General features: G+C 43.3%; 1 protein-coding gene across 1 annotated transcript in view; it reads right to left on the bottom strand.

Annotated features, from left to right (window-relative positions):
* The window catches only part of DNAJC15 (DnaJ heat shock protein family (Hsp40) member C15), a 72,669-nt gene extending 51,307 nt beyond the window's left edge, over nucleotides 1–21,362 (bottom strand). Inside the window, exon 1 of the mRNA XM_062194132.1 lies at nucleotides 21,228–21,362. Coding sequence (XP_062050116.1) covers nucleotides 21,228–21,332 — 105 coding nt within the window. The 5' untranslated portion in view covers nucleotides 21,333–21,362. The remainder of the gene's footprint in view (nucleotides 1–21,227) is intronic.
* Between the last annotated feature and the right edge of the window lie 386 nt (nucleotides 21,363–21,748).

Genomic DNA, 21,748 nt, shown 5'->3' with positions numbered 1-21,748 from the left:
ATTTGGTTCACTTTCCACAAAAAAAAAAAAAAAAAAAAAAAAAAAAAAGCTCTTTGAATTTAAACAAGAGCAAGGAGAAAGGAGAAGAGAGGGAACAAGAAAGACTACCACAAAACAGATTGAGAATTCGGAAGAGAGCTATTGTATATACAGATCAAAATAAGGAGAGGAGGGGAGTTTAGATTCTAGGGAAAATGTCTGATATAACATTAGGAAGAGAATTTTCACAATTATCCTACCCCATGAATGTTGCAGACTCACATCTAAATTGGACCAATCCATATTAACCTACCCAGTCCTTCCCTTTAGTATTCCATTGCCAAAAGCAAATATGTACATTTGAACTTCTCAAAATACGAACTCCTATGAAGACATACATTAAGTAAAAAAGCAAAGGAAACCTAACTACATTTTAATTCACTCTGCTTTGAAGCCACTTATTTTAAATCACAGGCAAGTGTTAATTTCTGTAATTTCTATAGCCAAGACTAGTGAGTAAATAAAAGAGCAAAACAATAACATAAAATCAAAAGCCAAACATGGCAAGAACCAAAACTCAGGCTTGCACCAAATGAGTGTCCCTCTACTCTCCAGTATAATTAACAAAAATTCCCCAAACTTAAATCCTCACTATACATGATTTAAGAATAATCTTTTAAGTAGTGTTTTACATTATTCAAAATAATGATGTGAGAATTGCCTCTACTTTTTCCTAATAACATAAGAAGCTTTATTTGCTCACATCAAACATAAATGCGAATAAATGTGGCTAGTCAGAAAATCCTGCCCAGTTATAAAGCTAGTCCTTCGACGCCATGGAGGGCACTTGTAGTCCCCGAATTCATTGCAGGTTTGTTGAACCAGGCTGGACACACACACACTAGTTTCTCTAGAGAACCCTGACTGACACATATTTCTGCTGTTTCAGGCCCAGAAAATAATGCTTCAAGTATCCCCTTGTCTCAAGCATTATTCACAAATTAATTCAATATTTAAACATTTAATCTGGATACCTGTTATAGACCAGTCCCTTACAAGTTACATATTGATTCTTGCCCTCAATACAAAATATATATGCCCTCCAAAACATTTAGTTTGCCTTTATTGTTGTATTGCTCCATAAATTTATCTAATTCCTTTTAGAATTTACTAGATTTTTAGCCAGAAATATTTCTTGAAATAATAAAGCCAGGTTAATACTATTTGCCCATCATCCTCAAAGTCTACACACTTGATATCCATTCTCAGGCCCAGATTTCAAATTAGATTACAGACCACAGTACAGATAAATTTGGAAAGGCATATGGTTGTATCCCCATCCCTTACTCATGTTACTATCTTACTATATCAATGTATAGGGCCATTAAAGTTATGATCTACTGCATCATACAATTACACTGAGATCACTAGTGTACGGAGAATAAGTCAGTATACAGACTTTGCTAGTATTCACACATTTACTCAATTAAACTTGGAACAAAAATGTACCAGCTACAAAAAGCCTTTCTAACTGCCAAAGTACAGTAGATTAATTTTTTTTTTTTTTTTTTTTTTTTTTTTTACTCTACGAGGCTTTACTTGAAAGAGGAACATTGCATTGTCTAATTATACAGAGCTAGCAAGTCACTGCTGGTAGGAAACAGTGGAAGTTACAGGCTAAAAAGTTACTTTAGGAGGCATTTGATCACAGGCTGCTAGTAGGAAACTTGGTACCTACTCTTGGATATTTTTCCTGTGAACTAGTCCCTACCCTGTGTGGGACCCCTCCTTTCTTTTTTTCCTCCCTCCAAACAAGATCTCCTTCCTTTGAGTAACGAAGTTGTGGCAACAGAGAATATGGTCCCCTCGCCCAACCTGGCTGATTCTTAATTCCTCTCTGCCCTTTCATTTCACCACCCTTCTCGTAAATACGATGTGACTAATCCTTGTCCCAAATACAGAAGGTTGCCTGGCATGCCCGACTCCTCAATAACTCAATGGGAAGAACCATCCCATAAATGTCCAAATATGAAAGAAAGCGATGCCGGTGTTAAGTTCTGTCCTATTCAAATACTCCACCTCTCTACTCCCTCCTCCTCTGAATAAGATAAAACTTCAGCTTACCTCTCCATGGTGATCCCAGACTGCATTTCAAAACTTGTGTCCCTCACTACACTGCCAGTGCTGGCATCCCATATGGGCGCTGGTTTGAGTCCTGGCTGCTCCACTTCCAATGCGGCTCCCTATTGCATCTGGGAAAGAAGATGGCGCAAGCACTTGGGTCCCTGCTGCACCTCCTGGCTCCTGGCTTCGGCCTAGCCCAGCTCCAGCCATTGCAGCCATTTGGGGAGTGAACCAGAGGATGGAAGCTCTCTCTATATCTCTGCCTTTGAAATAAATAAGTAAATCTTAAAAAAAGTACATGAAAAACATGTATTAAAATATTCATTACCGGCTGGCGTCGCAGCTCACTAGGCTAATCCTCCACCTACGGAACCAGCACCCGGGGTTCTGTCCCAGTTGCTCCTCTTCCAGTCCAGCTCTCTGCTGTGGCCCAGAAAGGCAGTGGAGGATGGCTTGGGCCCTGCACCACATGGGAGACCAGGAGGAAGCACCTGGCTCCTGACTTCAGATTGGCGCAGTGCAATCGGCCGTAGCGGCCATTAGGGGAGTGAACCAACGGAAGGAAGACCTTTCTCTTTCTCTCACTGTCTAACTCTGCCTGTCAAAAAAAGAAAAAAAAAAAAACATTCATTACTGCATTGTTTATAACATGGAAAATTGGAAGCGATTTCAATACCTAATAAGAGGTACCTTGGTTTGAAGATGACATGGCTCCCCAATTAATGCATTTAAAGCTCAAAGTCTTACATCAATGGTTAACAGACTAATGTCTTGGTTGATGGATTAACAATAGAGGCTTGATCCAATTACAGCATCTGGGAAGTGAGCCTAGACCTGGAAGGTCTTCAGGTCATTGGGATGTACCCTCAAAGGTCGTTCTCACAAGAGGGCGGGTTACATAAACAAGTTCAGCCCAGCTGTGTTCTCTCTCTGCTTCCTGGCCAGCCATGTGATCCTCATACTACCTGCATTCCACCACCTACCACCCTCATCAGATACCAGACTAATGAAGCCTCCCAGCTCATAATGTGAACTTCAAACCATGAGCCAAAATAAACCTTCTTCCTTCACAAGTAGCCCCTCTCAGGTTATTTCAGTTAAAGAAACGAGAGCCAGCGCCATGGCGCAGGGTTCTAGTCCCGGTTGCTTCTCTTCCAGTCCAGCTCTCTGCTGTGGTCCGGGAAAGCAGTGGAGGATGGCCCAGGTGCTTGGGCCCCTGCACTAGCATGGGAGACCAGGAAGCACCACCTGGCTCCTGGCTTCGGATCAGCGTAGCTCAAGCCATTGCAGCCATTTGGGGAGTGAACCAACGGAGGGAAGACCTTTCTCTCTGTCTCTGTCTGTAACTCTACCTCTCAAATAAGTAAATAAAATATTTAAAAAAAAATGAAATGAAAAGCTGATTACTAGGGGCTTAATTAAGGCATATCCAAAATATGCATCAATAATCAAACATATTATTGAGAAGTATTTATAGACCATATCTTAAACAGAATAAGAGATTATAAAAACAATGTACAGTAAAAAAAAAAAAAAAAAAGGTTGTAAACCAAAATAACAGTAGTTACACAGTAATGGTATCTACCTGCTTTCATTAAAACAAGGTCTCAGGATGACAGACTTTGGAATTAAAGACAGAGTTTGAATTTTGGCTCCCTACTTATGAACTCTACAGCCCTGGCCAAATGACTTAATCTGTCTCAGAATCTATAAAATGAGTATAATAACTAGATCTAATTGATTGAGTTGGTATGAATTTATGTAAATTAAGACATTCATATACATTACCTAGTGTTTAACATTTTGATAAATCTTCAATAAACTGCAGCTATAACAATTACCATATATATGGCCGGCGCCTTGGCTCACTTGGTTAATCCTCAGCCTGTGGCGCCGGAATCCCATATGGGCCCTGGGTTCTAGTCCCGGTTGCTCCTCTTCCAGTCCCACTCTCTGCTGTGGCCCGGGAGGGCAGTGGAGGATGGCCCAGATGCTTGGACACCTGCACCCGCATGAGAGACCTGGAGCGGGCACCTGGCTCCTGGCTTCGGATCGGCATGGCGCTGGCCGTAGCAGCCATTTGGGGGGTGAACCAACGGAGGGAAGACCTTTCTGTCTCTCCCTCTGTCTAAAACTCTACCTGTCAAATAAATAAAAAAATCTTTTAAAAAAATTACCATATATAGTATTAGTTAAAAGTAAAAATTATCAAAAAAGAAAAATGTTAGGAAAATTCTACCTGGTCAGAAGGATTTAACTTTTTAAACTTCAGTCAGAAAACCCTCTGACCTATCTATTTTAAGATAATCTTTAAAAACAAATTCTTCCTGACATCCTTTAATAAAAAAAATGCACTGATCTTTTATCTTCCTTTTTATCCCTGTACTTAAATTTGCACCCTGATTGTAAAAACAATCTTGCTGTGTCTCTAGCTATCCTACCTCCTATCAAGTGCTCCGATATACTTTTATTATACTGACTTTGAAGTCCTTCACAAGAGCCCCTTAAGCTCCCCTTTTTAGCTTCCATCTGATATGCACCTTATCTGTAAGGTTCTGTAGCTTTGCTTATTTCTTCTCACCTGGGAAATCGTCTTTTCAGAAAGATACTTTTATTTCTTTACAGTAGCCTATCTTGTAATTTCTTAGACTGAGAATGCCTACAGCTTAAATTTTCATTATACATTCTTCTTTCCTTCTCTGAATTAAGATACAATTAACCATGTCTTCAAGTTTAAGACTTTTTAAACATATCTTGAAGTATCTGAAGATCCTGAAAATCACCACAAAAATGAAGACTTTAAATCACTCCTTGGAGTTCGATTTCATCATTTTCTGATACAAGACGAAAAGGCAATGGTACAGTAAGAAAAGCCACTTTACTAACGATACGACCTTGACACAGTTAATTCACCTCTTTGAACCTCAGTTTTGTGTATGAAGGTGCCGATGAGTAGCATCTAACTTCATTATGAGAAGAGAGAAATATAATCACAGTGCCTGGTACACTGCACACATTCACTAAATGTTACAGATCACTTCCTCCTTAATTATTCCACTGCACATAAAGAATTCAATACATTCATGCATATTCTATTTATATATAATATACATAATATATAATATATATAAAAATAGAAAATGTCACTAATATTATGGGAAGAGACAGGAAACTTTTTCAACACACAAAAGACCTTGTATTTGAAAATATTAGGAAGCACAGTTTTTAGAAAAAAAAACAAAATAACATACTGGCTAAAAGTGAATAATTACTACAAGGACTTAAGACAATCCTCCATAAAGTTTCTATCAAAAATTCTTATAAGGATAAAATATAGACAATAACCTTACTGTTAGAAACAAGTATGCTGGCACTTAAAAATGACAATGAGTCAATAATTCAAAACTGCGTTTCTAAACAGCCAAAGTTGCAAGCTTACTAGGATGGAGGGAATGGCTAAATGGATTATCTCAAATCATTAGGTGAAGCACTAAAAAGAATATGCAAATTAGCTATCCTTCACAGCACTTATTAAAACTTTAAAATTTTTTCCATACAAGGCCAGTGCTGTGGCATAGTGGGTTGGGCCTCCAGCTATGGCACGGGCATTCCATATAGGCGCCAGTTAATGTCCTGGCTAATCCTCTTCTGATCCAGCTCTTTGCTTTTGTGACCAGGGAAGGTGGTAGAGGATGACCCAGGTGCTTGGGCACCTACACTTATGTGGGAGACCCAGAAGAGGCTCCTGGCTCCTGGCTTCAGATGGGCTCAGCTCCACCCATTGGAGCCATTTGAGGAGTGAGCTAGCAGATGGAGAACCACCTCCCCCCCCACACACACACACCCCATCTCTTTCTGTGACTGCCTTTCAGATAAATAATTTAAAAAGAAAAAAAAAAAAAAAAGAAAAAATCTTTACTGGGGCCAGTGCTATGGCGTAGGGTAAAGCCGCCACCTATAGTGCCGATATCCTATATGGGTGACAGTTCGAGTCCCGCTGCTCCACTTCCAATCCAGCTCTCTACTATGGCCTGGGAAAGCAGTAGAATATGGACTAAGTCTTTGAGCCCCTGCACCCGCGTGGGAGACCCAGAAGAAAATCCTGGCTCCTGGCTTCAGATCAGTGCAGTTCCAGCTGTTGTGGCCATTTGGGGAGTTAAACCAATAGATCAAAGATATATATATCTCTCTCTCCCTGCCTCTGCCTCTCTGTAACTCTGCCTTTCAAACAAATCTTAAAAAAAAAATCTTTACATACAATATAGTGATTATATATATATACACATATAATATGATATATATATATATATATATATAATAGTGATTAGTTAATAAAATGTTGTTGGGGACACTCTCCCCCTCCCTAATAGCTCTAGGCGTGGGAAGGTGCCTGCATAGCCTCTTGTCCTGAGGACTGAAACATTCTGCGATAACTGAAGAACATCCTGTGGTTAAGATAACATGTGCCTGCTTGCGATCACTATGTCCTGCTACCTGACCTTCAACCCTGAACAATCCTGAAACAGCTCCTCTTTCCCACCCCCTACTGTTTCCCCTAAGAAGTATATAAACCCCTGTGTAAAAAATAAACTTTGCAGCTTGATCAGAACTCTTGTCTTGCTGCCTTCCTTGTGTCTGTCCCCTTCATTCCTCCTTCTAGGTGCTTGGCCCTAGTTGACGTCCCACGGGACAGGACAAAATGTATTCTTAAAACTGAGATTTTAAGTGTTCTTACCACACACACAAGTATGTGAGGTAACACACGTTAATTAACTTCAGTTTGCCAGTCTACAGTGTATTCATATTTCAAAACATGTTGTACATGATAAATATATACAACACTGTCTTAAGTTTATCAAAAAAGATCAGAAAATTGAGAGTAGGGAAAAGGAGAATATAAAAAGTCTTTAGATATGAGACACTTTCAGAAACAATTTTCAATATGTAAAATTAAACTGGTATTTTGAAAAACACATTATTCAAAAGTCATAAAACAAAGATATATTTGTAAGTACTTTACAGGAGTAAATTCCTTGGTGAATTACACTTAAAGATCGCTGCAGCTAGACAGTATCTGAGGGCAGAAAATGCTATTTATGGTACCACTGTTGGTAGTTTTTCATCCTTGGTTTTAGTTCTCTTTCCTTCACTTTTTTTTCCTTAAATGGGTGCAGGGGCCCAAGGACTGCTTCAGTGAAATTAAAATACGCTCAGAGATGAAAGCAGATTTAGTACGGTGGTCCTAGGCCCGTCTGCACTCACCATTGGCCATTTCCCCCTCTGCTTTGTTGAAGGAGAGATAAGGCCTGCTGTGAGTCTGACCAGTAGATGCAATGGAAGATGGGATAGAGGACAGACCAGGTACTTCTCTCCCTTCACCTCTGCTGCCCAGGGCAGCATCAGCGTCTCCTCTATGGCTCTAGATCCCACTAGCAAGATACCCATAGTTTCAGTGAACATGCAGTATTTTTTTTGACAGGTAGAGTTAGAAAGAGAGAAAGGTCTTCCTTCCATTGGTTCACCCCCTAAATGGCCGCTGCAGCCGGTGCTATGCTGATCCGAAACCAGGAGCCAGGTGCTTCCTCCTGGTCTCCCATGTGGGTGCAGGCGCCCAAGCACTTGGGCCATCCTCCACTGCCTTCCCAGGCCACAGCAGAGAGCTGCACTGGAAGAGGAGCAACCGGGACAGAATCCGGCACCATATGGGATGCCAGTGCCGCAGGTGGAGGATTAACCAAGTCAGCCACGGCGCCGGCCCCACAGTGCTTTTAAAAATACCAATTCTGCCGGTGCCGTGGCTTAACAGGTTAATCCTCCGCCTTGCGGCGCCGGCACACCAGGTTCTAGTCCCGGTCGGGGCGCCGGATTCTATCCCGGTTGCCCCTCTTCCAGGCCAGCTCTCTGCTATGGCCCGGGAAGGCAGTGGAGGATGGCCTAAGTGCTTGGGCCCTGCACCCCATGGGAGACCAGGAGAAGCACCTGGCTCCTGGCTTCGGATCAGCAGAATGTGCCGGCTGCGGCGGCCACTGGAGGGTGAACCAACGGCAAAGAGGAAGACCTTTCTCTCTGTCTCTCACTATCCACTCTGCCTGTCAAAAAAAAAAAAAAAAGAAATACCAATTCTTTCTTTAGTCCACTAGTCCTAAGACTGCTAGCAGTTTTTGGTTGTTCCCAACCTATGGATTGCCTCACTATGTCCCATTTGATTTCTGAACAATTCCATAATCTATGAAACCAGTATCTTGCATTATAGTTCCTCTGTTTTATAACACTGATGTTATGTCCACTTTCCTGGTGAGTACTTGACAGAAAAGCTGAAGGGGAAACAAAGATAAAAAGAAAGGATATTCTTTAGAAACAGAACTTCTAAGATTCATCTTCTTCTCAACTGTGTGACCTGAGGCAAGTTATTTCAATGCTTTAAGTCTCTATCTGCAGGTCGGGGGAGTGGTGCGTTACAATAGTACATACACCTCATGGGATTATTACATGGACTGAGTTCATATGTTCAAATAATCAGCCAACCGGACACATTTTAGCTACCATCATCCCCTCCTCTATGTTCCCAGAGCACTACCCACCATAACACATTCTTCAGTGACCCTGCCTTCTGCTTTTCTATCCTCCTCTTTTCTTAAGCATCACATTAAGCTTAATCTTCCTAAAGGCCTCCACTGAAAACATAGCTCCTACAAATATGGTCCTCACACCTTAACCTGTCATCCAGGGATGCCCACAATTATTCCCAACTTATCTTTATGTTTATTTCTTGATAAAACCTGTATTTTAGAAAAACTGTTTTGGCTTCTCTTTAAAAAAATGAAATATCTGATAATAACTGGTATTCAATAATTTGCCTCCTTCAGAAAACCAAACACCCATTTTGCGATTATCAGCATCACTCATACAAGAGACTATGACCCCAGAGCCCTTCAGTCATTTGTGCTACCAGCCTGGCCACCTTAGGCATCTAGATATGCCACTTGAAAGATGTTATCGTCTTTTAAATTTTGCTCATATTCTTGCCTTTTCTCAAGGCTCAGCTCATTCGCTCACTTTTCCACAAAGTCTTCTCCAATTTCCCACCCAAGAACCAATGGGTCACCCCTCTGAATTCAAGCATTCTTTCGGTCTTGTGACACTTATGGCTTATCCTTGAAAAGGCATTTACAGTTATCTGTTCTGTGCTTTGCTTGGCCCTAGGGGTATTAGCAAAGCAAAAATCAAACACACCCCTACAACTCAGGGTCTCCTCCTAATCTAGAAGAATGGATTTAGCTCCTGGAGAAGTCCTTTGAGGACAAACCCCATGTTTGATTCACCTTTGTATCTACTACAGCACTTACCTTACTTAGCTAAGACTCCACGAGCACATATTGAAAGAATGAGTCAACAAAAACTCAGCAGTTAATAGAATCTGTCATTACTAGGGTTTTTATCTTTGATCCAAGTGTCTACTAGAACAATCACCTTGTAAACTGTTTTATTGGAACACAGTCGTATCTATATATTCGCTATACCTGCATTCATTCTACAATAGCAGAGTAGTTGTTACAGTCTCTCTGGCTGCATTGCCCAAAATATTTACCACCTAACCCTTAATAAAATATTTGCTGGAGCTGGCACTGTAGCACAGCACGTTAGGCTGCCACTTGCAACGCCAGCATCCCATGTCAGGGTGCCAGTGACTGCCCTGCTTTGGATCCAGCTCCCTGCTATTGTGAGTCAGAGAGCAGTGGAAGATGGTCCAAGTGCTTAGGACCCTACCACCCATGTGGGAGACCCGAATAGGATTCTTGGCCCCTGGCTTTGGCATGGCCCAGCCCATTTGGGCTGTAGCCATTTGGGGAGCAAACCAGCAGATGTAAGATGTCCTTCTCTCTCTCTCTTTCAAATAAATATTAAGAAAAAGGAAAGTTTGCTGCCATCTGAGGATGACAGCCCTGGTTCATGTTTATTTCCTACACACACACAGTTTACAGCTCCCACTATCTAGTATTCCCCAAAAATCTATTAAACTGAGTTACACTGATAAACTTTAAAAACAGAAACTATTTCTAAGTTATAGACTGGGTTCTTGGAGGTTTTGATAAGCAATAAAATGACCAAAACTTGGATAAGAATATCAGAAGTCACAGTACTTGTATCAGATCATATATAGCATTTATTAGATGCTTATATAGACCTTTCTTAACCAGTAAAAAAGCGAAAGAAGAGGACTAGTCTCATGTATCTTACCGTTTTTATTCCATAAGGAGTCCAGTTTATCAGACTATAATCCGTTTCCTTAATTCTCTATTTTTTTCCCCAAGCCAACTGGCTGATTTGTTAATCACTCAAGAAAGACACATGGGGGCCGGTGCTGTGGTGCAGCGGGTTAAAGCCCTAGCCTGAAGCACCGGCATCCCATATGGATGCTGTTTCTAGTCCCAGCTGCTCCACTTCCCATCCAGCTCTCTGCTATGGCCTGGGAAAGCAGAAGATGGCCCAAATCCTTGGGCCCCTGCACCCACGTGGGAGACCTGGAAGAAGCTCTCGGCTCCTGGCTTTGGATTGGAGCAGCTCTGGCCATTGCGGCCATCTGGGGAGTGAACCAGCAGATGGAAGACCTCTCTCTCTGACTACCTCTCTCTGTAACTCTGCTTTCAAATAAATAAAAATAAATAAATCTTAAAAAAAAAAAAAAAACACATGGAGCAGCAACCATGTGCCTGACCCCATGCTGAGAGAATGCGTGTTCTTACAACTTGGTGGCTAGTTGCCTATAAAGAATGTCTAATTTTAGTTTAAAAGTGTATTTCATAAAGGAACAGAAACATTATTTAAATACTGACAGCAAATCAACAAGTGAACCAAACTGGGTATGTGGTACTACCATCCATTTCAAGTATTCCCCAGAAAACACACACACCCCCCCCACACACAAACTACTTTAAATGTTTCACTACCATAAATCAAAGTATTTTAGAAAACTGGGAAAACAGCCCACTCCCTCATAGCTGCTCCTGTTAGAAAAAAAAAAAAAAAGACATTAAAATTGTTTAGAAATTCCCCAAGGCATTTTATTCTCCTAAAACACCATAAGCAATAAATAACCTTCTAGATAAACATAAATTGTCTAACAGTGTTATAAAATGCTAAACTTCTATCTTGAGACTATAACATTTGTGTTCAAGAGAGACAAAAGTTGTACCAGAGGGAAATTAAGAAGGGAAAAATTAATCTTCCTCCTCAAAAGGGGGTGGAAGTTGCGAGGAAGAGAAGAAAAAGGGAGACTACACACCCATTCAGCAAATTCTTACTATTTACCACACAAACATTTATTTATCATACGCTGGGAATGGTACAAAATTCTGAGGAAAGAGTAGTAAGCAAGATAGATATTCATTTTCCCTCAGGGACTAACATACAAGAAAACCCTACAGGAGAAAACAGATGTGTCAACATGTTAGAATCAAACACTCCTGTTACCACTGAATCGTCACAGAAGTTAACAGTTTAACAAAAAACAACTGTGCCTATTACCATGTGCCAGTTACAACACCCATCACAGATGTAATATAAAATATTTTGCCCTGAGGACTTCACACTAGGTGCTCATACAAATAGATCATTTGAGCATCTCTCATCTGAAACATTTGGGACCAGAAGTATTTCAGATTCTTTCAAATTCTGGAATATTTGCATACGCATAACGAGATATCTTGGAGATGGGACTCAAGTCTAAACACAAAATGGATTTCTCTTACATGTATACATCACACACAGAGATTGAAGGGAATCTTATACAGTATTTAACAATGTTGTGAATGAAAGTTTCATGGCATTGAATTTTCCACTTATGGCATCATATTGGTGCTCAAAAAGTTTTAGGTTTTGGAGTATCATTTTAGATTTTGAATTTTGGATGCTTAACCTGTATAACTGATATAAGAAATACAAAATACAAACTTCCTTCTACTAGCAAAGGAGAACTGGGGTTAGTGAAGGCTTTAGTAAGCCACGCCTTAAAAAAAACAAATAGGGGGCCTGCACTGTAGCGCAGCACATTACAGCCCTAGCCTGCAGTGCCAGCAGCCCATATGGGCTCTGGTTCGAGTCCAGGCTGCTCTACCTGCATCCAGCTCCCTGTTAATGTGCCTGGGAAAGCAGCAGAGGATGGCCCAAGTGCTTGGTCCCCTGCACCAATATGGGAGATCTAGAAGAAGCTCCTGGATCCTGGCTTTGGATCGGCTCAGTTCCAGCAATTGCTGCCATTTGGAGAATGAACCAGCAGATAGATAGAAGACCTCTCTCTCTCTCTCTCTCTCTCTCTCTCTCTCTCTCTCTCTCTCAAAAAAAAAAAAAAAAAAAAAGTTAAAAAAATGAGTATGAGGGGCAGGTGCTTGGTGCAGTGGTTAAAACTGCCTGGGACACCCATACCCCACTTGAGAGTGCCTGACTGAGTCCCTATTCTCCTCCAGCTTCCTGCTAGCACGCATCCCGAGAGGCAGCAGATGAGAGCTCAGATACTTGGGTCCCTGCAACCCTTGTGGGAGATCTAGATAAGAGTTTTAGGCTCCTGGCATGAGCCCAGCCCTGGTTATTGCCAGCATTAGCACAGTGAACTAATTAGATGGAAATACTCTTTGGGCTGGGGTGGGGACAAAAAAAAAAGTTGGAGTTGGCCAGGTAAAGAATTTCAGACAGAAGCAAAAGCTACAGTAAAGTCACAGAAGTGTGAAATACGAGAGGAACCCAATGTAACCACAGCATGGGCTGAAGTGGATGGAAAATGTGGCTGGACATGAAGTTTCCTACACCACCCTAGAAGAAGTTTGGATCACAGTAAGCTTATAAAAAGAGATGGCACCACTATGAATTCTGTATTACAGAAACGTATCAAATGGCAGTGTGAAGTTTAGAATACCAGAAGCAAAGTCTGTCTTTAAAGCCTATTACAATAGGCCAGAGAGACAGAAAAGACTAAGAACAGCAATGTAAAGGATGAGAAAGAAAATTACAGAGATGAGGGTAAATCACTGATGGACAAAACACTGGTGGGAAAGAGAAACTGGAGTTGATGATGGCATTGTGCAAGGCAGGGAAAAAAGGAAAATCAACATTTGAGGAGGGACTATAATGAGCTGCATTTTTTAAAAGATTTATTTATTTGAAAGGCAGAGTTGCAGATAGAGAGACAAAGGGGTCTTCCATCCACTGGTTCACTCCCCAGATGGCCGCAACAGCCAGAGCTGTGCCGATCCAAAGCCAGCATCCAGGAGCTTCTTCCCAGTCTCCCACATGGTGCAGGGGTCCAAGCACTTGGGCCATCTTCCACTGCTTTCTCAGGCCATAGCAGAGAGCTGGATCATAAGTGGAGCAGCCAGGACTTGAACCAACGTCCCTATGAGATGCCAGTACTGCAGAAGGGGGCTTTACCCACTAGACCACAGCTCCGGCCCCTGAGCTGCATTTTAATAAGCTGAATTTTGTATTTTTGTTCTGCATTTTGACTGCATTCACTGAGAATAAATCTTTCCACTCCTTCTCATTCCAGAATAACATTGACTCAACACTTTGTTTTTCCAGTGCTTACATCAAATCTAGCACCAATATAAATGCTACGAATACTTACCAGAGAGCCAAGTCCCTGTCCATGAGTTTACATATTAGCTTACTAGTATGGTATAAGAAACAGCAAGGAAAGACTCAGAAAATGTTGAAAAGAAAAATATGATGTATAGAATTCAGGTGATTCTCAAGAGAGGCTTCAATGTATGTCAAAACAAGTTTCAAAATATAACTGAAAAATAGAAGAGTTTATTTTTTGGTAATGAACAAATGCTTCATGATTTATGATTGATAGGTTTTAGCCTTCACATATCAGGTTGCTTATAAAGACATATATAGAGGCTGGCACTCTGGCATAGTGGGTAAAGCCTCTGCCTGCAGTGCTGGCATCCTATATGGGCACTGGCTCAAGTCCCAGCTGCTCCACTTCCAATCCAGCTCTCTGCTATGGTCTGGGAAAGAAGAAGATGGCCCAAGTGCTTGGGCCCCTGTACCCGTGTGGGAGACCCAGAGGAAGACCCTGGCTCCCAGCTTCGGACTGGCCCAGCTCTGGCCACTGCGGCCATTTGGGGAGTGAACCAGCAGATAGAAGATCTCTCTCTGCCTCTGTCTTTCAAATAAATAAATCTTGAAAAAAAAAAAAAAAAGGAGAGAGAAATATATGTTATAGTATACTAATAACATCAGGAGTTGGTTTGCAGCCACTGCCATGCCACCTCTCACTCACCAAGCTCCAGTTGAAGGAGATCGGGATAAGTAAGGTCTTTATACCATGGCATGTACAAAGCAGACTGTTTGCAAATCAAATGGGGGGAAAAGCACCCAGGAAGCAACTGGCTACAAAAGCCGCAACCAGAAGTGTGCCCTCTACTGGAGGGGTGAAGAAACCTCATCGTTACTCCATGAAATTAGAAGTTCTCAGAAGTCCACTGAGCTTCTGATTGGCAATCTCTCCTTCCAGCATCTGGTGCAAGAAATTGCTCAGGACTTCAAAACAAACCTGCACTTCCGGAGCACAGCTACTGGTACTTTGCAGGAGGCAAGTGAGGCCTTTCTGGTTGGCTAACCTGTGTGCTATCCATGCCAAATGTGTAATAGTTATGCCAAAGGATACTCACATAGAGAACATACTTAAGAATCCACTATGATGAGAAATACTTCATTCTCAAAAAATATTTCTGCTATCGGTGGTTCTGAACATTAGGTATTTTTTCCAGGAAGTCAAAAGGTACCTAAGTATATGACTCCAAGTGGAAAAACAGGGGGCAGAAATCAGATATTGGCAGTTTTTCCATTTTCATTATGTGAATTTTTAATATGAATGTGGGGATGTAAAGCATTAATACAAGTCAAAAATTTCCAGTGAAGAAGTTCAACTCTATAACAATTATAAACAAACCTATTAAATTTTCCTGGACAATACCAGCTTTAGTTTTTTTTGTTTTTTTGGTTTTTTTTAAGATTTATTTATTTGAGAGGTAGAGTTATAGACAGAGAAAGGGAAAGAGAGGAGAGAGGTCTTCCATCTGCTGGTTCACTCCCCAAATAGCTACAACAACCGGAGCTGGCCCAATCCAAAACCAGAAACTTCTTCTGGATCTCCAACGGGGGTACAGGGGCCCAAGCACTTGGGCTACCTTCCACTGCTTTCCCAGGCCATAGCAGAGAACTGGATCAGAAGAGGAGCAGCCAGGACTCAAACCGGCACAAACATAGGATGCCGGCACTGCAGGTGGAGGCTTAACCTACTATGCCACAAAGCTGGCCCCTGGATTTTTTTAAAACAAGTAAATTTCTTATTGATGGCAATATGGTGTTTGCAGCATTTTTATCATACAGCAGATTCCATCCATTCACTATACTTTTGAGTTGTCTTAAATACAAATACATGTTTAATATTTTATCTGTTTTCTGTGCTATTCCTATTAAGTTTGCTATTAAAATACATTAAACAAAGAAACCCCAAAAAAAACCAGAGCCAGGAGTTACACTTTTCAAGAATGTCCTGGAGAGGCCAGAATTATGGCAGAGTGGGTTAAGTGGTTACCTGTGACTTCAGCACCCTATATGGGTGCCAGTTCCGGTCCAGGCTGCTCCACTTCCAATCCAGCTCCCTGTTAATGGCCTGGGAAAAGCAGTGGAAGATGGCCCAAGTAGTTGAGCTCCTGCCACCCATGTAGGAGACCAGGCTGAAACTCCTGGCTTTGGCCTGGCCTAGCCCTGACCATTGCAGTATCTGGTAAGTGAACCAGTAGATGGAAGATCACTCTCCTTCTCTCTGTAACTGACTTTCAAATAAATAAATAAATAAATAAATAAATAAAAATACATATATCTTTTTAAAAATGAATAAATAAAAGCCTTAGAAACTAAAGGCTGCTATTTCACAAAAATTTAGTTTGTTTAAGCTGCTTTTAAAAAAATGCTGTTTTGCGGGCTGGTGCTGTGGCGTAGCAGATAAAGCCGCTGCCTGCAGTGCCGGCATCCCATATGTTTCACAGTAACAGAGGACCAGCATTATGGTATAGCAGGTTAAGCCTCCCCCTGCAACACCAGCATCCCATATGGGCTCTGGTTCCAGACCCAGCTGTTCCACTTTTAGTCCAGCCCTCTGCTAATGGTCTGGGAAAGCAGCAGACCAATGCCCAAGTAGGAGACCCGAGGAAGCTCCTGGCTTCGGCCTGGCCCAACCCCAGCCATTACAGCCATTTGAGGAGTGAACCAGCAGATGGAAGCTCTTTCTCTCTCTGTAGCTCTGCCTTTCAAATAAAAAGAAATCTTTAAAAAAAAAAACACACACACAGTAACACGGGGCTGGCACCGTGGCACAATAGGTTAATCTTCCACCTGTGGCGCCGGCATCCCGTATGGGTGCTGGTTCTAGTCCTGGCTGCTCCTCTTCCAATCCAGCTCTCTGCTGTGGCCTGGGAAAGCAGTAGAACACGGCCCCAGTCCTTGGGCCCCTGCACCCACATGGGAGACCCGGAAGAAGCACCTAGCTCCTGGCTTCAGATCGGTGTAGCTCCTGCCGTAGCGGCCATTTGGGGAGTGAACCATCGGAAGGAAGACGTTTCTGTCTCTCACTGTAACTCTACCTCTCAAAGAAAAAAATAAATAAAATCTTTTAAAAAATACAGTAACAGGTAAGTGTTTTATAAATCTCAAAATAATTTTTTTTTAAAAAGTGACAGGAAATTTTTTCCTTCAACTCATTGATAATCATTTTCTATTTTCAAGATTACCACGTATGTCCCACACCTAGGCCATTTCTTTCCTAATACCCTTTGCCGGTTTCCCATTGCTTTCAGTACTTCCAAGTTTCCCAAAGTTATTATCAATAATCTTATCTTCCATTTCATCATTGGTCATTGCCCTTAGGGACACTGAAAATCCCTGAGGCCTTTTTTGTTCCATAGTAACAGAGAGGATGGGGAAAATTTGGTGGATAGGAAACTACTGATCTATGAAATCCTAAAATATGTACGACAACCATACCCAAGAAAGAATTGTCCGCATCCTTCAAGAATTTTAAAGTCTTCACTGAATATAAAGTAGGTGGAAAGCCTATTTCTTAGTATAGAACTTTCTATATCATTTTTGCACTGTTACTAAAGACAATTTTCCACAAGTGCAACTTCCTTGTAAATTGAGGGAACGATTATTTGTTTTGTTCAAAATTTTACCAGAAGTTGTTCACCATTTGGGGGAAAAAAAAAAAAAATCAGTCTGACAATGACAATTCTTTAAGCCTTGCAAGGGTGAGGAATCTTTTTTTCTGCCAAGGATAGTTTGGATATTTATAAACATGATTTGCAGGTCACACAAAATTATCAACCTAAAATGAGCCTGCTATAATTTACTGAATTTCGAGTCCCACCTGCAGTTGCCTTGACAGTACCACATGAAATGATTCTGCAGGCCTTACACAGCCCATGGGCCAGATAGTCCCCAGCCCATCCCTGCTAAAGGTATCTGAAATGTCAATCCTTCTGATAATCAGTCTGCATTTAGTTGTCTCATGACTTTCTGTATTGTTGCAATAAGCCAGTTACTAATGATCACCCCATTATGTTTTTTAATATTGTCCTATCTGACCACTTATTTAAAGACATGTTTATTTTCTAATAACACTTATTTCACCTTTATGTTTCAACTAGAACAGTTTATTGATTTTTAAAATTATGTTAATGCCCAGAGTTTGTTGCCTATGAATCTCATTTCAAGATTTCAGGAAATACAGGACACTTTACAAAATATTTGTTTTACAGAAAGGGACACTGAGATGGACAGGTGGACAATCACTGGCCTATACTTTAGCCTTCAGTTACCTGGACTACTTTTTCTTTCAAATAAATAAATAAATCTTAAAAGTCAGAGTTATAAAGACAGAGAAGTAGAAGCAGAGAGAGAGGTCCTCCATCTGCTGGTTCACTATCCAACTGGCCGCAACAGCCGGAGCTGCACCGATTGGGAGCCCCTTCCAGGTCTCCAAAATGAGCCTGCTATAATTTATTGAATTTCGAGTCCCACCTGCAGTTGCCTTGACAGTACCACATGAAATGATTCTGCAGGCGCAGAGGCCCAAAGAGTTGGGCCATCTCCTACTGCTTTCCCAGGCCGCAGCAGAGAGCTGGATTGGAAATGGAGCAGCCAGGTCTCAAACCAGCACCCATATGGAAGACAGCACTGCAGGCAGTGGCTCCACCTGCTAGGCCACAGTGCCCGGCCCCAATACCTGGACTATTAAAGATGCCTCCTACCTGACCTCTTGGATTTTATACACTCTTTCCTCTTTCAAGTAAAAATACCCACAGGTATAAAATCAACATCAGTTCTAGCTTCAAAATTTCACAGTGCTTCCAACTACAGATTTTTACATTGTCATGGAGATTCCTTCTACTTAATCTTATCAAGCTCCATCAGACTATCCCATCCTTATTTCTAAGGAGTTGGAGTGCAATAAGCGTAGGACTTGGAATCCTAGGTCCGCCACCGACTAGGGGAATGATGCTGGGCCAGTTACCCTGTGTTAGTAAAATGGTACCAGCCTCCTAAGCCCTGCCTGGCTCACTAGAAGTCAGGTGACCAAACAGCCCAATCACAGGCGCCAGCTGCACCTCCGCCCTAACAGGATTTACTGCTCCCACCTCCTTTCCTCTACAAAGCTATCTAAGACCTGTTCTAGTACAGGCTGCTGTGCTCTATGCGTGGGGAGGCAGCCCGTCAGGTTTCCCCCTCCCTTACTCCAGTGTTTGGTGTGCTTTGCAGTGACCTTTCACCTACAACTTCCTGAATCTCCCTTCCCTCACTTAACTGAAGGTTAACAAGGACCTTCCTCAAGAGGATTGTGGTAAGGAAAGAATCAGACACAGGAGTTCAAAGTTTGCAACTCCAAACTTCATCATCAGTTTCGTTCATTTACATATTCCAAGCCTGGAGGATGGTACCGGGCACCTAGCAGTGCTCAAGAAATGTGGTGGGCCAGTGTTGTGGCGCATTGGGCTAAGCCTGCAATTCCGGCATCCCACATGGGTGCCAGTTTATGTCCTGGGTGCTCCACCTCCAATCCAGCTCCCTGCTACTGCACCTGTGAAAGCAACGGAAGCCTGCCCAAGTGCTTGGGTCCCTGCTCCCACCCACATGGGAGACCCAGAAGCAGCTCCTGACCCCTGGTGCTAGTGGGCCATTTGAGGAGTGAACCAGTGAAAGAAAGAATTCTCTCTCCCTCTACCTATCTGTCTTTCAAGTAAATAAAAAAGGAAATGTTTGTTGAATTAAAGTCCATTTGGTTTCTGAAATCTACCTAGGCAAACCCATCTGTGTGCTCCAGAAATGTATCAGCTATGATAACCCAGTGCTCACAAAATGAGTCCTTACTAGAAGTAAACAGTCACTCTCTGATCTTAGGAAACTTAGAAAAACGCTGGAAAATTCAGGTCAACAAAAGATGCCACAAGATAAAGGACAACTAGCAAACAGTATGGCCAAAAGCCATGAATCCGAAGGCAAGATACATGGTTGAGGCTAGAGCAGCACAAAATAAGGGGGGGGAGGGAGGATCAATGAATTAGCCATTTTTCTAGACGTTCTAATCAATTTTTTCTTACATACAGCCTGATAGAACTGCTTAAGATCCCGACCTGTCACTCCCTTGCCTAAAACCCATCCAGATGGTTATCACTGCCCTCCGGCTATCTGGTTTACCAGCTGCTTCCTATGTTCTAGCCCCTGCCCCATCATCTCTGGGAACTCATTCATACGGCCCACGTGCGCTTATTGGGCACTTGTAAAATGGCTAGCCTAAATGGAGATGATTTTTAGGGGCCAGTGCTATAGCATAGTAGGTAAAGCCGCCACCTGTAGTGCCAGCATCCCATGTGGGTGCCGGTTCGAGTCCTGGCTGCTCCTCTGCTGATCCGGCTCTTGCTGTGGCCTGGGAGAGCAGAAGATAGCCCAAGGTCTTGCATGGGAGACCGGGAGGAAGCACCGGGCTCTGGATCAGTGGCGCAGATCCAGCCGTTGCAGCCAATTGGGGAGTGAACCAGCGAATGGAAGACTCCGCCCCCCCCCCCCTGCCTCTCCTCTGTATAACTCTGACTTTCAAATAAAATGAATAAATCCTTAAAAAAATCTCCATTTATTTGAAGAGTTAAATATACATTGGCTTTCAAGGATGTAGTTATTAAAGGAAAAGAAAAACTGAGTGTATCTTAGTTATAGATTTATAGTGTCAGATAAAACATGCTTCATAGTTGAGTTAGATACTGTTAACATTAAACTCACCTATTTTTCACTCTTTTAATATGAGCACAACAAAACTGAAAAATACGTATGCGGGCGGCCAGCGCTGCAGCCCAGCGGGTTCAGCATCCCCGTCCCATATCTGACTGCCAGCCCCCTACCCAGCTTCTGCTAACACGCCTGGGAAAACAGCCAAGACCCAGGACGTGAGCCCCTGCCACCTTCCACGAGTTTAGGCATGGCTGTTGTGGCCACGTGGGGAGTAAACCAGCAGACGGAAGATCTCACTCTGCCTTTCGAATAAAAGATAAATCTTAAACAACACACACACACGGGTCCAGAAACGTTTCTCTGGGGACACCTCTCTCCCAGCGCCCCATTTCAGCCTGAGCCGGAGCGCCCTGCTTCTCCGAGGGCGACACCGCTCCCCCTCTGTTAACTCCTCCGTCTGACCTCGGTTTTCAACCTGAACCGCACCACACCCTCCTCGAGGGTGTCCCGAGGGAGGAGAACGCAACAGACACAGCTCAACGTATTTTATATCCTCAGCCGCCCGTTTTCTGGCCCGCGCCCCCGCCTAGACTGGAAGCTCCTTGCGGACACAGACGCTCGCTCGGAGCCGCGCTGTCGCCCACGTTTCGTCATCCAAGCCCGGCACAGAGCAGCCTCCCTCCCCCTAAGGAAGGAGCGGCGGTCCGGGTTGGTCAGAGAACCCGAAAACAAACGTTCGAGTGCCGAGGGGGTTCCGCGGGGCCAGGCAGGGCTGGGGGTGCAGCGTGGGGCGGGGCTCGGGGGGCGCCAGCGGGGCCGGAGACGGGCGGGGGACTCACCAGGCCGTGGTCGATCTCGGCGTCCGGCCGTTTGGCCGAGGGCGGCACGTACTCGGCATAGCGCAGCCCCTCGCCGGCGGGGGCGACGCCAGCCCGAGCAGCCATGGTGAGGCGGCCCCTGAAGACGCGGAGCGCCGCAGCGCCGTCTACGAGGCGGCCGCAGGGACAAACTACTGAGGGCGCGCTCGTTTGCAGGTCCAGGTGAGGATGTGGCCGGGGCGCCGCCGCAGGTGGAGCCGGGGAAGAGCTCGTTCTCACCCAGCCTTGGGCAATTTATCCCATCAAAGTCCAAGGTCGTTTTCCACGCCCTGGGACGAGTGGAGATTATTCCTTTGTTTCAGATTTGGCAAGCCAAGGCCATCCCAGGACCTCCTGGGGAACTGCAGGGTGGGGCCTGGCGCCCTCCCTAGGCCGCCCTGGGGCCTCGGCTGAAGCCTGTGAGATGTTGGTCTGATCTGCTGCAACCAGCAGACCCAGGGGCCCAGCTGTAGTGCCTGGGGGCCTGCCGGAGGGGTCCAGGC

Source organism: Lepus europaeus, chromosome 6 (assembly GCF_033115175.1).
Source record: "Lepus europaeus isolate LE1 chromosome 6, mLepTim1.pri, whole genome shotgun sequence".
Lineage (NCBI taxonomy): Eukaryota > Metazoa > Chordata > Mammalia > Lagomorpha > Leporidae > Lepus > Lepus europaeus.
Note: the sequence above shows the minus strand (reverse complement) of the source record. Positions and strands in the feature narration are given on the sequence as shown.